General features: G+C 47.4%; 1 protein-coding gene across 1 annotated transcript in view; it reads right to left on the reverse strand.

Annotated features, from left to right (window-relative positions):
• ALOX5 (arachidonate 5-lipoxygenase) overlaps positions 1-17,616 on the reverse strand; it is a 228,051-nt gene that overhangs the window by 10,863 nt on the left and 199,572 nt on the right. The window contains exons 11-13 of the mRNA XM_063961506.1: positions 5,314-5,435; positions 3,239-3,339; positions 1,245-1,415 (exon numbers count right to left, since the gene is read on the reverse strand). Coding sequence (XP_063817576.1) covers positions 1,245-1,415; positions 3,239-3,339; positions 5,314-5,435 — 394 coding nt within the window. The remainder of the gene's footprint in view (positions 1-1,244; positions 1,416-3,238; positions 3,340-5,313; positions 5,436-17,616) is intronic.

The following is a 17,616-nucleotide window of genomic DNA, read 5'->3' on the forward strand; positions in this document are numbered from 1 at the left end:
TAATGGGGGTGGGGGGATAGCTGCCGCCTCTAAAAGTGAATCTACCGAAAAGTGCTGCCTTTAATAGTAAAATCAACATGGGGAATATGTGTGTCTGGCACTGTGGGGGCATGCGTGTATCTGGCACTGAGTGGGCATGCGTGTATCTGGCACTGTGGGGGCATACATGTATTTGGCACTGTGGGGGCATACATGTATCTGGCACTATGGGGGCATACGAGTGTCTGGTACTGGGGGAGCATACTGTATGTGTATCTGGCACAGTGGGGGCATATGTGTATTTGGCACTATACTCGGAGGCATTATGTGTATCTGGCACTGCACTACTGGGGTCATTATGTGTAACTGGCACTATACTGGGGGACATTATGTGCATCTGACACTATACACGGGACATTATGTGTAAGTAGAACTACTGTGGGTATTGTGTGTAAGGCTGCTAAATGTGTGTAGGGGGTGTGATTATATAGTTATAGTTTGATATCATAATATAAAATTGTGAGGCCATGCCTATTTTCCCAGGCGCATGCACACCTTCCCATATATATGTGCACTACTGTGTGACATAATGTGTATAAGGGGTAGTACTCAGTGGCGTATCTACAATGGGTGCAGTGTGTGCGATATACACGGACCCCTGAGTCCAGGGGGGCTCATACCGCACACACTGCACCCATTTCTCCTGTACTTACCTTTCCAGAGTCCATCGCTGACTGTGTGTGGGCCCCCTCCTCTCCTGTAGCCGTCACCACTGCTGCTGGCGAACTGAGCACTAGAGACTCTGGCACAGTGCCAGAGTCTACAGCGCTCAGAGCACTAGCAGCAGCGATGACGGCTACGAGAGAGGAGGGGGCCCAAACATGGAGTCTGCACACAGGTCCCACCCTCTTGAGAGATGCCCCTGGTACTACTGTGTAGCATAACGTGAATAATGTACTGTACATTACTGTGCTGTGTAATGTGAGTAAGGCACACTATTGTGGTGTAATTTGAATTGGGGTACTATTGAGTGTCCACGCCCTTTTTTTTGGCACACGTGCCTTTCCTATTTCAAATATGGGGGAGGGTGGGCGCACCAGTCCTTTACTTTGCCAGGGGCGCTCGGACCCCTAAATACACCCCTGATTGTGATGGCTTGGATTTTTCCCATCCGGGGAAAGCAGAGAACCCTCCATGGATATTGTACCTATCTCCTTCTAAACATAGATACATGCACAAATTGCAATTATGTTATGATTACTTACTTCATTATCTTGGAACTGACTCAACGCCCACACAGCTCCAAGATGCCAACATGATCGACCTCTATCCGGTAAGCTTTCAATAATATATTGTATTGTAACTACCCCCTTCTCGGTGGGTGGGGGACAGCGCATAGTGGGAGGAGAATTGGGGATCCAAGAACACCAATCATACTGTAGAGAATAACATCAATATATTAGTTATATGAAGTCACTATCCTGCAGTATGTTATATATAGCCATCACATTATTCTTCGCTTTACAACCACCCAAGATTGCATGTGCTAAAGCAGAAGATTCTATGATTAAACATAATGTGGTTGAAGTCATTTGCAGTCACTGAATTTTTATAGACTTTGTTAACACAGGCTATACCCCTCTCACATGACCCATTACAGAATTACTCCAGCCCCCTATCATTCGGATAGCTAAAATTTAGATTTTTATTTAAAAAAAACCCTAATATTAACTATTTCATTTATATATGTATATTATATATTTTTATATATTTATATATAGGCTGCAGAATGGTACCACATTCTAAGAAAATGTTTAGAAAATGTTGACATAACCAATGATCTATCTTTGCTGTAGCTGTTTTTCACCTATCCTTTTAATCTATTGTTTTCATCTGGATGAAATCATTATTTTATCTAGGGATTCAAGTAGAGACTATGTCCACCTTTGTAGATCTTTGTTCAGGTTAAAATATTCCACCTTTCTTATGTAAAATTCTTGAGTTATGGAACAAAGTTCAGGACTTGTAAATTGATAGGTGAATAAGACAGATATGTCTAACTGGTTTAATGTTACAAGTTGCAGAGTAAACTCTGAAAGTGACAATAGTGCGTCAGAAAAAGAATCAATATTGTATTGTGACCTTTTTTTTCTCTCATCACAAATCAAGTTATAATTCAATATTTGTCAGCTGGAACACAGTGATATCATGATATACTGTAACTGTATAAAAAGGTATTTTTGGAAACCTTTAAGCTTATAAGTTTAATTAACAAGAACCTTGCATAGCAGCCTGATCTCACTTGCGGGCCTATTTGTCAAATAATATTTGCGGGATATTCCCTGAAAACGGTCGTTCCCAAGGGATACCAGCATATATTAAGTATCCTCCGAATGTACCATGGAGGGACTGCAGCAGATATCTCTGACATCGACTGCAGTTCCTCCATTTCCAACAGCAGACACAACCGCGAGCATGTAGACAAGACCCAGGAAAGGGTTCGGTATGTGTGACCGGCGGACGTGATGCCGGCGGTCACATTACCAATGCCAGTATCGCGATCTTCAAAATTCGGACAGGGGCAAGATAAGCATGCTATCTCCTCTCCTCTACCCCCTAACGCTCGCTTCCCGCAGCCTAAACCTACAACCCCCGGGCCCGGCCCTAGCCTAAACCCACCCCGCCATTCTTACGGTTGGGATGCAGGCTGTCGGAATTCCGGCATCGGTCTCCTGACCCTGTCAAGATTCTGGCATCAGCATTCTGACAGACATCGGGATCCCGGTGTCGGTATTCTAATTGCTGGGATCCCGACAGCTGGTATCTTAACAGCATCCTCCAGGAAGCATTGTGGAATCTAAATAAAACTATAAGGTAATTAGTGATAACGTATCTATACTGTGTAAATCTGGCTGTGATACTAGCCAGTGCCTCCGCAGCCACTGACCTCACCGCACTTCACTGCCCGAATCTTACTAATCATATGATGACGCCAACGCAGCAAATAACTGAAATGTCCCTTTTTTTTGTTTTACAGTATTGTACATTATCAGGTTTGATCATTAGTAAAGAGCAGTGGCTTATTTAGATTGTTGTTTGCAATGGTGCGTGGGAGAGGAAATTCTCTATCACAAACAGGAAGTTACAGTAAGTGGAGAATATGTCATTTAGATTTATCATAGATAAACATGAAAACAATGGTTCTTAGTTGCTCTTTATGTGATATATTGACCTTACATTGTATTAATCATGCACCTACCTGACCAAAATTGACAGCAGCATGCTGCCCAGAAGCAGTGAAAATGACAAGGGTGAGATATTCCACTAAGTTTTCTTTGGTATTGATGGTTTTGGGAAATCCTGCAAACATGAACAGCAAAGGTCAGTTTCTTAGGTTGTCTTAAAGATATTGAACAGGACATTGCTTTATTAAAATCATTATAATACTTTTGATTATATAATGCTTTAAGAAGCTGCAATGATGTTTATGTATTTAATTATACTTTATCTGTCACTGCGTTGGTTCTGATGTAATGTTCCATTCAGTGGCAGTTCTAGGAGCAGGCTAGCAGGACAGCTGCCCGGGGAGTGCTGCTGCAATCACCCCGCGTAGCGTGGGCGGCGCTGGTGGAGCTCATGCTCCAGGAGACAGCCGCAGTCCCGACATTGCTGCACCCGACTGGTCATCTGGCAGGACCTGGATGGCAGGCACAGCAGTGTGGATTCGGACTGGAGCTGGGATGTCAGCGCACCTGCAGCTGCAGCCCAAGAGACAGCGCTGCAGTCATTAAAATCTGGCGTCGGACGCAAGCTAATCGGAGCTCATGGACCGGCAGTCAATCAACAGTATCTGCCGGTCTATGAGCTCTAATTGGATTGCTACTGGCTCCAGATTTGAATGACGGTAGCACTGTCTTTTGGGCTGCAGCTGCAGGTGCGCTGATGTCCCAGCTTCAGTCCAAAGCCACGCTGCTGATGGGACACAGTGGGAAGGAGAGAGGCTGCTGGAGGGACACATGGGGATGGTGAGATGCTTGGGGAATGGGGGTGCTAATGTATAAGGAGCATTACTGTGTAGAAAAATGTATAGGGGGTATTACTGTGTAGCAGTAGCGGATCTTGCCCCGGGCAAGCAGGACTTTTGCCCGGGGCGCCGCCTTCCGGAGGGCGCCGCACCAGGGCAAGATCCGCTGCTGCTGTACGCGTCTAGTTTCCCTTCGTGGAGAGGTCCTTTACTGTGCGCGATGACGTAATCGCGCACAGCACAGCAAAGGTCCTCTCCACGAAGGGAACTAGATGCTACGCGTCTAGTTCCCTTCGTGGAGAGGACCTTTGCTGTGCGGTGCGCGCTGATGTCATCGCGCACCGCACATCATTTCAGTCTGTATATCGGGTGTAAATGACCACGCCCCCTGTATGAAGCCACACACCCTATTGCCGCCCGGGGCGCACAGAGCGCCAGAATCGGCCCTGCTGTGTAGCATAATGTATAAGGGGCATTACTGTGTAGCATAATGTATAAAAGGGGATCTATGTGTATAAAAGGGGCTCTACCTGCCGTAATGTGTATAGGGGGCTCTACCTGCCGTAAATTGTATAAAAGGGGCTCTACCAGGCTTAATGTGTATAAGGGGCTCTACCTGGTGTAACATTTATAAAATAGGCTCTACCTGGTGTAATGTGTGTAAGAGGCTCTAACATGGCATAATGTGTATAATGGACACTACTGGGTGGTGTAATGTTACAGACGTACACTATTGTGCGGTGTAATGTGAATTGGTACTATTCTGTGGTCACGCCTCTCCCCCATGATGCCACACCCCTATATATTTGTATATTTTGCACACTGTCACTATTATGAATTTGGGGGGGCACCAAAAGAAGCTTTCGTCCTGGGCACCACAAAGTCTAGAACCGGCCTGGTCTCCAATACATGATCGCAACAGTAACACCTGTAGGCTGCAGAATGGTAACACGACAAAAGAATGTTTACACACATTGGCATAACTTTTTTATGATCTATTGCTGCCGTGCCTGTTTTGTGACCTATGCTTTCAGTGTATTGTTTTATTCAGGATAAAAAAGTTATTCCAACCTATGGATTCTGTTACAGATTAAGTCCACCTCTAACTTTTTTAGGGGTTAATATATTTGACTGAGACAGTAATTCAAAGTTTTATCCATACAAATACTCCAAGACAGATTTAGAATAAATTCTGTTGTTCCTTAAGGACCCAGGTTGAACTGTTAAAATGCAATATATACACAGTGTTACAAAGCTTTGTGTTCAGCATTCACAATATTTGCATATTTTACTAGAGTAGCTTGCCTTACCAGAAGCTTCATTGTCCCGAAGTCCATACACAAAAACGTCTTTCACGAAGGCTTGGAGCTCACTATCTTTGCACACAGCCTCGTCACTTTCATAATAAATGTCCACAACATCTCCCACAAAGCTGTGTAAAAACAGTAAATAATTGTGTGTAATGAAGAATAGACACACATTATACCTTGATATAATACAGTAATATACTGTTCCTATATGCATAGTTTCCTTGCTAATTTCATTATTACAGTCAGAAATCTTTACACTGAGATGTCTATTTTCCTTTATACATTACAACCATAGGTGTGCGCAGGGGGGGGTGCCTGGTGCGCACAGTCACCCCCTAATGTCTGGCACCCCGATCTCACATGCCTGATGCAGAGATCGCCGATCAGGCTGATTACTGTCCCCTCTGCGCTGCACCCTGTCAGGACTGCATTACTGACTAGACGCCTGGTTTAAATCAAGGATGCCACCGCCCACCCGTCACACCCGCCACATGCCCACCTCTCTCCTTCTATGCTATGCCAACTCCAGACACTGATGAGGATCAGCAGGCAGCCAGCGTTCCTCTTAGGAAGACAAATTCAATACTGGCAGGCGGCCGGCAGCAGCATTGACACGTCACTCGTTTTTCCAGCAGCAGCAGTACTAGTCTGCGACTGTCAGTGTCAGTGAGTGGCTGACTTGTAGTAAGCTGCTGCAGCTTGCAGGGGAAAGAGAGGGGCAGCCAGACCAGGCTGAGGAGGAGCAGTGCAATTGCAGCGAGTGCCATCATGGTTGTTTGTTTGGTGCACACCACAACATCTGACAATGTATCTGCTTTATTAGGATTGGCACAAGGGTGGATATTTTATATTGCGTTGACATCAATAGATGGTGCTAGACACGCCTAAAAGGCGGTGCTAGACACACCCCTCCAACAGTGCACCCCCTAATAAAATGTGCTGCGCACGCCTATGATTACAACAGATTATCAATAGGATGATTACTAGATATTTTGGCAGTGCCGAAACTAGGATTCTTGTCACCCGGGGTAAGACAGTAATATGGCGGTCGCCCCCCTACCCCCCCCAGCAAACCCAGATCTATTTACTCTGGGACATTTTACATATATAGATGCACTCGCTATAGTTATGCCCCCTATAGATGCTTTCCCTATATATATGCTCCCAATAGATGCACTCTTTAAAGGTACTCTGCAAAGATGTACTTCTTCTAGATTTACTCACGGTGTGTATTATTATTATTATTATTATTATTATCCTTTATTTATATGGCGCCACAAGGGTTCGCAGCGCCCAATTACAGAGTACATAAACAAATAATCAACCAGGAAAACAGCAACTTACAGTTGACTACAATATAGGACAAGTACAGGGTAAATAAACATAGCTACATCAGCAGATGACACTGGAATAAGTATCAGGTGGCAGAAGACTGCTGGATTTGGTGCAGCTGAAGATTATTAAAGTAAGAAAAGGGTAATCACATGAGGGAAGAGGGCCCTGCTCGTGAGAGCTTACATTCTAAAGGGGAGGGGTAGACAGACAGGGGTGAGACAGATGGGGTACATAGAGAGCGTGGAACAGAGGTTTAGGATGAGATTTGGCTGGGTTTGGTGAAGAAGTGGGTCTTGAGAGCCCGTTTGAAGTTTTGTAGAGAGGTGGAGAGTCTGAGGGAGAGAGGTAGGGAATTCCAGAGAAGTGGTGCAGCACGTGAAAAATCTTGGAGGTAGGAGTGGGAGGAAGTAATCCGTAGGCAGGAGAGTCGGCGAGCATTAGCAGAGCGAAGAGGACGGGTGGGAGTGTAAAGCGAGATAAGATCAGAGATGTAGATGGGAGAGGAGTGGGTGAGGGCTTTGTAAGCAAGTGTGAGAAGCTTGAAATGGATTCTGAAAGGGAAGGGGAGCCAGTGAAGGTCTAGTAAGAGAGGAGAGGTGGACGTAGTGCGTTTGGTGAGGAAAATGAGCCGGGCAGCAGCATTGAGGATAGATTGGAGTGGAGAGAGGTATTTGTCAGGAATGCCAGTCAGGAGGAGATTACAGTAGTCCAGTCTGGAGATGACCAGTGAGTGTATAAGAGTCTTAGTAGCATCCTGGGTCAGAAAGGGTCTGATCCTGGAAATATTTTTTAGATGAAAACGGCAGGTTTGTGAGAGGTGCTGAATGTGTGGTTTGAAGAAGAGGGAGAAGTCAAGGATTACTCCAAGACAGCGCACTTGGGGGGTAGAGGAGATAGTAGTGCCATCAATAGATAATGAGATTGTAGGAGGTGAGGTTATGCGGGAGGGAGGGAAGATGATCAGCTCGGTCTTAGACATGTTAAGTTTAAGAAAGCGCTGGGACATCCAGGAAGAGATAGCAGAGAGACAGTTGGAGATACGAGTGAGGAGAGTAGGGGAGAGGTCTGGAGAGGAAAGATAGATTTGAGTGTCATCAGCATAGAGATGATATTGGAAACCAAAAGAACTAATGAGCTTACCTAGTGAGGACGTATAGAGAGAGAAGAGAAGAGGACCAAGGACAGAACCTTGGGGTACCCCTACAGTTAGTGGAAGTGAGGGGGAGGTGGAGTCATGAGAGGAGACAGAGAATGAATGGTCAGAAAGGTAGGACGACAACCAAGAGAGGGCAGTGTCACGCAGACCAATGGAGTGAAGGATTTGCAGTAGGAGAGGATGGTCCACAGTGTCAAAAGCAGCAGAGAGATCAAGTAGAATAAGTAGAGAGTAGTGTCCCTTAGATTTAGCAGCATGGAGGTCATTGCATACTTTTGTAAGGGCAGTTTCAGTGGAGTGGAGAGGACGGAAGCCAGATTGGAATGGGTCAAGCAGTGAGTTTGAGGAAAGAAAGGAAGTAAGGCGGTTGTAGACAATACGCTCAAGGAGTTTGGAGGCAAAAGGGAGGAGAGAGATGGGTCGGTAGTTGGAGAGAGTGTTTGGATCAAGGGTAGGTTTTTTAAGAATAGGAGAGATGAGTGCGTGCTTGAAGGCAGAGGGGACAGTGCCTGATGAGAGGGAGAGATTGAGAAGGTGGGAAAGATGGGAACAAGCAGAAGAAGAGAGGTAGCGGAGGAGGCGGGAGGGGATAGGGTCAAGTGGGGAGGTGGTGAGGGGACAGGAACGAATGAGGGCCATGACTTCCTCTCCAGATGCATGGGAGAAAGATGACAGAGTTGGTGCGAGGGATAGGGAGGGTTGGTAAGGGATGGGAGAAGGCTGGTTACTGATGGTCTGGTGTGATGTGATGTCCTGACGTATGGAGTCAATTTTGGATGTGAAGTAAGTGGCAAAGTCAAGAGCAGAGAGTGAGGAAGGGAGACGAGGTGGAGGTGGGCAGAGGAGTGAGTTGAGAGTGGCAAAGAGGCGCCGGGGGTTGGAAGACTGGGAGGAGATGAGGTTCTTGAAGTATGACTGTTTAGCAAGAGAAAGGGCAGCGCTGAAGGATGAGAGCATAAGTTTGAAATGGAGGAAATCTGCCTTAGAGCGTGATTTCCTCCAGTGTCGCTCAGCAGTACGTGAGCATTTTTGCAGATATCTGGTGCATTTGGTGTGCCAGGGTTGTGGTGTTAATTTGCGAGGGTGAATAGTGGTTGGTGGAGCAACAGAGTCAAGAGCAGAAGTAAGGGAAGCATTGTATGTGGAAGTGGCTTGTTCAGGGCATGAGAGAGAGAGAAGTGAGTCAAACAGGGAGGAAAGGAATGTGGTGTCAATAGCTTTAATGTTACGCTTAGTGATGGTAGCCTTAGGAGGTAGAGATGTGGAAGTCGAGAGAGATAGGTTAAAGGAGAGCAGGTGGTGGTCAGAGAGGGGAAATGGGGAGTTGGAAAAATCAGAGATATCACAGCGGTGAGTGAAGACCAGATCCAGTGAGCTCCCATTCACATGGGAGGGTGAGGAGGTCCACTGGGAGAGACCAAGTGAGGAGGTGAGGTTAAGGAGTTTAGAGGCAGGGGATTGTGTGGGGATGTCAATAGGGATGTCGAAATCGCCTAGGATAATGGTGGGAATGTCAGAAGAGAGGAAGTGAGGAAGCCAGGAAGCAAAGTTGTCGATGAATTTGGAAGCAGTGCCAGGGGGGCGGTAAATGACAGCTACTCTAAGATGGACTGGTTGGAAGAGGCGTATGGTGTGGACCTCAAATGTAGAGAATATAAGGGATGGTTCTGGTGGTATGAGTTGGTAGAAGTAACTAGAAGGTAAAAGGACCCCGACACCACCCCCATGGCGACCCCCAGGTCGGGGTGTGTGTGTGAATGTGAGGCCCCCAGCAGAGAGAGCAGCAGCAGAAGTAGTGTCAGAGGGCGTAATCCAAGTTTCAGTAATGGCTAGTAGGTGTAGGGATTTGGAAATGAAAAGGTCATGAGTGGGGACCAGTTTGTTACAAACAGATCTGGCATTCCAGAGTGCACAGGATAGAGGGTATAAGTCTGTGGGAGAGATGTGAATGAGATTATCCGGGTTGCTGTAGCGATGAGGTGGGATTAACTTTGAGGGCAGGGATGATGAGAGAGTAGTGATGGTACGGGTGTCTGGGCTAGGAGGGGAAACTGCAGGAGGTGGGCAGGGAGGGAGGTCAGTGTGATGTGGATGGGGGTGTGGGGAGGTGACTCGGAAGGGAGAGAGGGAGCAGGGCTGAGTTGTGGGGTAGCAGGACCATGGGGCAGAGGTGAATGAAAGTGGGGTAACAGGAAAGGTGGGGGAAGGAAACAGAGGGATGGAGGGGAGACAGAGGAGGAGGTGTAGGAGACTAGGGGGTAAGGATAAAGATACATTATTAGGTAGACACTGAGTGATGTGGGGACTGGAGTATAGGAAAGCCTTGACATAGTGGCCCTCATTCCGAGTTGATCGGTCGCAAGGCGAATTTAGCAGAGTTACACACGCTAAGCCGCCGCCTACTGGGAGTGAATCTTAGCTTCTTAAAATTGCGACCGATGTATTCGCAATATTGCGATTACTAACTACTTAGCAGTTTCAGAGTAGCTCCAGACTTACTCTGCCTGTGCGATCAGTTCAGTGCTTGTCGTTCCTGGTTGACGTCACAAACACACCCAGCGTTCGCCCAGGCACTCCCACCGTTTCCCCGGCCACTCCTGCGTTTTTTCCGGAAACGGTAGCGTTTTCAGCCACACGCCCCTGAAACGCCGTGTTTCCGCCCAGTAACACCCATTTCCTGTCAATCACATTACGATCGCCGGAGCGAAGAAAAAGCCGTGAGTAAAAATACTTTCTTCATAGTAAAGTTACTTGGCGCAGTCGCAGTGCGAACATTGCGCATGCGTACTAAGCGGATTTTCACTGCGATGCGATGAAAAAGAACGAGCGAACAACTCGGAATGAGGGCCTGTGTTAAGTAGGTGAATAGGTTGAGGGAAAGTGGAAGTAGGAGAGGAGACTGTAAGGGAATCCGAGCAGAAGAATTGCAGAAATGCAGGTGACAAAAGCAGTGTAGGCTCACGCGGTGTAGATTTCGTATGAAATGAGTCAAAAGTGTAGATAAAGTGGGTGCAGAAATGTATTTGGAGTGTAAGAAATGAAAGGATTGTGAGAGGTTTAAGAAGCAATGGTAATTATGTTAGATTTTTTAAGTGTTTGCAGGTAAAATTGCATTGGTGCAGCTGTGCATAAAAAACAAAATTACAATAATACAGATACAAGCATTTGTAGGTGAAATGGTTGGTTTTTGAATTGTCCAAGTAGGGTTGTTCCGTGCTATTTCATCAGATGCAACAATCAGGAGGTGAGTGATCTGAGGAGTAAGTGACTCACATTTGTTTTTAGTTCTTCAGTTTTGTTTTTTGTTTTTTTTGATTGTTGTGCTTCTGTTTTCCTTCTTTTTCACTTCGATTGAACGCTGAATGAACGCTGCTGTTATCTGTCAATTTTATCACGCTTTGATAAAATGCACGCTTCGATAGAAAATGCACAGCCAAACGGCTTTGCACAGCCTACACCATTGGACTTAAGTAGAAGACTATTACAAGTGAAACCAATAATTGAAATCTGCAACCACACCCCACCCCCTCAAATGCCAGCCAATAAATTACCTTAAAAACAACAACCAGGCATTCCACAAAGATAAAACTGGGTCTATATCATTCAAAACTTTAAAAAGTACTTCAAAATCACATACTATGCAATAATGTTTCAATTTGCATTACCCAGCAGAATTAGCTTTGCATATATAGATATAGCGCAGCAGAATATGATGGTAGTTGTAGTCAATTGTAATTACCCAGCAGAATTATATTATATATATATATATTTTTTTTTTCTTTCTTTCTTTCTATAAATGCAATCCCTATGGATGGGCTCACTATAGATACTCCCACACACTTTAGTGGCTGTGATCTCCCATGCACAGAGATGGGCGCACTGGGGTCGGTGTGTGAGGGCATTGGGCTGCTGCTCTGATGATCCTCAGAGGAGCAGGGTGTGTGGTCAGTGCTGGAACTCAGCTGCTGCTGCCTCGATGTCTGTGTCTCTGTGTACACTCACAGCTAATGTCCAGATTGGATGAGAGCCATGGGGGGCCGGGCCATGCACAGCCCAGTACAGAAGTCCCAGGCCGCTGAATGGCTGGGACACTGCAAAACTTTCCCAAGGTTTCCCCAGCCTGGGAGAGACTGTGTGACAACACCCACAAAGGCTTCAGCAGCGACGCTGGGAGCGAGGCACATGGAGATAGCTGCTGTATGTATGCCGATGACTGGGAGAGGAGAAGTTGTGGCAGTGTTGGGGGTGGGGAGGGGGACAGCTTGCATCCCCTCAAATCCGGCGCCCGGGTGTGTGCCCTCTTAGCCCCCCCCCCCCTCAGTTATGGCCATGATATTGGTAAATATGGACAGATGTTGACTTGTGTCGACCTTTGGGTTCTGTAATCTGAACCCAAATTGCTCACCAATGTAACCAGATTGGACATAATGTGGGCAAATTGGACAAGAACTGTATAACTAATGTGTCGGACTAATGTGCATCATTAAATATTCTGCGTAAAGCTCCATGTAATATGATGGTACTATATAAATAAATTTCTCTAACATCCTAAGTGGATGCTGGGGACTCCGTAAGGACCATGGGGAATAGCGGCTCCGCAGGAGACTGGGCACATCTAAAGAAAGCTTTAGGACTATCTGGTGTGCACTGGCTCCTCCCCATATGACCCTCCTCCAAGCCTCAGTTAGATCTTTGTGCCCGAACGAGAAGGGTGCACACTAGGGGCTCTCCTGAGCTTCTTAGTGAAAGTTTTAGTTTAGGTTTTTTTATTTTCAGTGAGACCTGCTGGCAACAGGCTCACTGCATCGAGGGACTAAGGGGAGAAGAAGCAAACTCACCTGCGTGCAGAGTGGATTGGGCTTCTTAGGCTACTGGACATTAGCTCCAGAGGGACGATCACAGGCCCAGCCTGGATGGGTCCCAGAGCCGCGCCGCCGGCCCCCTTACAGAGCCAGAAGGCAGAAGAGGTCCGGAAAATCGGCGGCAGAAGACGTCCTGTCTTCAACAAGGTAGCGCACAGCACTGCAGCTGTGCGCCATTGCTCTCAGCACACTTCACACTCCGGTCACTGAGGGTGCAGGGCGCTGGGGGGGGGCGCCCTGAGACGCAATAAAAAACACCTTGGATGGCAAAAAAATGCATCACATATAGCTCCTGGGCTATATGGATGCATTTAACCCCTGCCAGAATACATAGAAAAACGGGAGATAAGGCCGCCGATAAGGGGGCGGAGCCTATCTCCTCAGCACACTGGCGCCATTTTCCCTCACAGCTCCGTTGGAGGGAAGCTCCCTGTCTCTCCCCTGCAGTCACTACACTACAGAAAGGGTTAAAAAAGAGAGGGGGGGCACTAATTACGCGCAGTATTAAAGATACAGCAGCTATAAGGGGAAAAACACTTATATAAGGTTATCCCTGTATATATATAGCGCTCTGGTGTGTGCTGGCAAACTCTCCCTCTGTCTCCCCAAAGGGCTAGTGGGGTCCTGTCCTCTATCAGAGCATTCCCTGTGTGTCTGCTGTATGTCGGTACGTTTGTGTCGACATGTATGAGGAGAAAAATGATGTGGAGACGGAGCAGATTGCCTGTAATAGTGATGTCACCCCCTAGGGGGTCGACACCTGAGTGGATGAACTGTTGGAAGGAATTACGTGACAGTGTCAGCTCTGTATAAAAGACAGTGGTTGACATGAGACAGCCGGCTACTCAGCTTGGGCCTGTCCAGACGTCTCATAGGCCGTCAGGGGCTCTAAAGCGCCCGTTACCTCAGATGGCAGATATAGACGCCGACACGGATACTGACTCCAGTGTCGACGGTGAAGAGACAAATGTGACTTCCAGTAGGGCCACACGTTACATGATTGAGGCAATGAAAAATGTTTTACACATTTCTGATAATACGAGTACCACCAAAAAGGGGTATTATGTTCGGTGAGGAAAAACTACCTGTAGTTTTCCTGAATCTGAGAAATTAAATGAGGTGTGTGATGATGCGTGGTTTCCCCCCGATAACAACTGATAATTTCTAAAATGTTATTGGCATTATATCCTTTCCCGCCAGAGGTTAGGGTGCGTTGGGAAACACCCCCTAGGGTGGATAAAGCGCTCACACGCTTGTAAGGGCTCTACCCTCTCCTGAGATGGCCGCCCTTAAGGATCCTGCTGATAGAAAGCAGGAGGGTATCCTAAAATGTATTTACACACATACTGGTGTTATACTGCGACCAGCAATCGCCTCAGCCTGGATGTGCAGTGCTGGGTTGGCGTGGTCGGATTCCCTGACTAAAAATATTGATACCCTAGATAGGGACAGTATATTTTTGCCTATAGAGCATTTAAAAGATGCATTTCTATATATGCGTGATGCACAGCGGAATATTTGCCGACTGGCATCAAGTCTAAGTGCGTTGTCCATTTCTACCAGTAGAAGGTTATGGACACGTCAGTGGTCAGGTGATGCGTATTCCAAACGGCATTTGGAAGTATTGCCTTATTAAAGGGAGGAGTTATTTGGGGTCGGTCTTTCAGACCTGGTGGCCACGGCAACAGCTGGAAAATCCACGTTTGTACCCCAGGTCGCCTCTCAACATGAGAAGACGCCGTATTATCAGGCGCAGTCTTTTCGTGGACAAGCGGGCAAAAGGTTCCTCATTTCTGCCCCGTGACAGAGGGAGAGGAAAAAGGCTGCAGAAATCAGCCAGTTCCCAGGAACAGAAACCCTCTCCCGCCTCTGCCAAGCCCTCAGTATGACGCTGGGGCTTTACAAGCAGAATCAGGCACGGTGGGGGGCCCGTCTCAATGAATTTCAGCGCGCAGTGGGCTCACTCGCAAGTAGACCCCTGGATCCTTCAGGTGATATCTCAGGGGTACAAATTAGAATTCGAGACGTCTCCCCCTCGCCGTTTCCTAAAGTCGGCTTTACCGATGTCTCCTTCTGACAGGGAGACAGTTTTGGAAGCCATTCACAAGCTGTATTCCCAGCAGGTGATAATCAAGGTACCCCTCCTGCAACAGGGAACGGGGTATTATTCCACACTGTTGTGGTACCGAAGCCGGACGGCTCGGTGAGACCGATTCTAAATCTAAAATCTTTGAACACTTACATACAGAGGTTCAAATTCAAGATTGAGTCACTCAGAGCAGTGATTGCGAACCTGGAAGAAGGGGACTACATGATGTCCCGGGACATCAAGGAAGCTTACCATCATGTCAAAATTTACCCTTCTCATCAAGGGTACCTCAGGTTTATGGTACAGAACTGTCACTATCAGTTCAGATGCTGCCGTATGGATGGTCCACGGCACCCCGGGTCTTTACCAAGGTAATGGTCGAAATGATGATATTCCTTCGAAGGAAGGGAATTTTAGTTATCCCTTACTTGGACGATTCCCTGATAAGGGTAAGATCCAGGGAACAGTTGGAGGTCGGTGTAGCACTATCTCAGGTAGTGTTGCGGCAGCACGATTGGATTCTCAATGTTCCAAAATCGCAGCTGGTTCCGACGACTTGTCTTCTGTTCCTAGGGATGATCCTGGACACAGTCCAGAAAAAGGTGTTTCTCCCGGAGGAGAAAGCCAGGGAGTTATCTGAGCTAGTCAGGAACCTTCTAAAACCGAGCCAAGTCTCAGTGCATCAATGCACAAGGGTTCTGGGTAAAATGGTGGCTTCCTACGAAGCAATCCCATTCGGCAGATTCCACGCAAGAACTTTCCAGTGGGACCTGCTGGACAAATGGTCCGGGTCGCATCTTCAGATGCATCAGCGGATAACCCTGTCACCAAGGACAAGGGTGTCCCTCCTGTGGTGGTTGCAGAGTGCTCATCTTTTAGAGGGCCGCAGATTCGGCATTCAGGACTGGGTCCTGGTGACCACGGATGCCAGCCTGCGAGGCTGGGGAGCAGTCACACAGGGAAGGAATATCCAGGGCTTATGGTCAAGCCTGGAGACATCACTTCACATAAATATCCTGAAGCTAAGGGCCATTTACAATGCTCTAAGCTTAGCAAGACCTCTGCTTCAAGGTCAGCCGGTGTTGATCCAGTCGGACAACATCACGGCAGTCACCCACGTAAACAGACAGGGTGGCACAAGAAGCAGGAGGGCAATGGCAGAAGCTGCAAGGATTCTTCGCTGGGCGAAAAATCATGTGATAGCACTGTCAGCAGTATTCATTCCGGGAGTGGACAACTGGGAAGCAGACTTCCTCAGCACGACCTCCACCCGGGAGAGTGGGGACTTCACCCAGAAGTCTTCCACATGATTATAAACCGTTGGGAAAAACTCGACAGGTATTGCGCCAGGTCAAGGGACCCTCAGGCAATAGCTGTAGACGCTCTGGTAACACCGTGGGTGTACCAGTCAGTGTATGTGTTCCCTCCTCTGCCTCTCATACCCAAGGTACTGAGATTGATAAGATGGAGAGGAGTAAGCACTATATTCGTGGCTCCGGATTGGCCAAGAAGGACTTGGTAACCGGAACTTCAAGAGATGCTCACGGAGGATCCGTGGCCTCTACCTCTAAGAAGGGACCTGCTCCAGCAAGGACCCTGTCTGTTCCAAGACTTACCGCGGCTGCGTTTGACGGCATGGCGGTTGAACGCCGGATCCTGAAGGAAAAAAGGCATTCCGGATGAAGTCATCCCTATCCTGATCAAAGCCAGGAAGGATGTAACCGCAAAACATTATCACCGCATTTGGCGAAAATATGTTGCGTGGTGCGAGGCCAGTAAGGCCCGACGGAGGAAATTCAACTGGGTCGATTCCTACATTTCCTGCAAACAGGAGTGTCTATGGGCCTGAAATTGGGGTCCATTAAGGTTCAAATTTCGGCCCTGTCAATTTTCTTCCAAAAAGAACTAGCTTCAGTCCCTGAAGTTCAGACGTTTGTAAAAGGGGTACTGCATATACAGCCTCCTTTTGTGCCTCCAGTGGCACTTTGGGATCTCAATGTAGTTTTTTGGGTTCCAAAAGTCACATTGGTTTGAACCACTTAAATCTGTGGAGTTAAAATATCTCACATGGAAAGTGGTCATGCTGTTGGCCCTGGCCTGGGCCAGGCGCGTGTCAGAATTGGCGGCTTTATCCTGTAAAAGCCCTTATCTGATTTTCCATTCGGACAGGGCGGAATTGAGGACTCGTCCTCAGTTTCTCCCTAAGGTGGTTTCAGCATTTCACCTGAACCAACCTATTGTGGTGCCTGCGGCTACTAGGGACTTGGAGGACTCCAAGTTGCTAGACGTTGTCAGGGCCCTGAAAATATATGTTTCCAGGACGGCTGGAGTCAGGAAAACTGACTCGCTTTTTATCCTGTATGCACCCAACAAGCTGGGTGCTCCTGCTTCTAAGCAGACTATTGCTCGTTGGATTTGTAGTACAATTCAGCTTGCACATTCTGTGGCAGGCCTGCCACAGCCAAAAATCTGTAAATGCCCACTCCACAAGGAAGGTGGGCTCATCTTGGGCGGCTGCCCGAGGGGTCTCGGCTTTACAACTTTGCCGAGCAGCTACTTGGTCAGGAGCAAATACGTTTGTAAAATTCTACAAAATTGATACCCTGGCTGAGGAGGACCTGGAGTTCTCTCATTTGGTGCTGCAGAGTCATCCGCACTCTCCCGCCCGTTTGGGAGCTTTGGTATAATCCCCATGGTCCTTACGGAGTCCCCAGCATCCACTTAGGACGTTAGAGAAAATAAGAATTTACTTACCGATAATTCTATTTCTCGTAGTCCGTAGTGGATGCTGGGCGCCCATCCCAAGTGCGGATTGTCTGCAATACTGGTACATAGTTATTGTTACCAAAAAATCGGGTTAT

This window comes from Pseudophryne corroboree, chromosome 3, assembly GCF_028390025.1.
Source record: "Pseudophryne corroboree isolate aPseCor3 chromosome 3, aPseCor3.hap2, whole genome shotgun sequence".
Lineage (NCBI taxonomy): Eukaryota > Metazoa > Chordata > Amphibia > Anura > Myobatrachidae > Pseudophryne > Pseudophryne corroboree.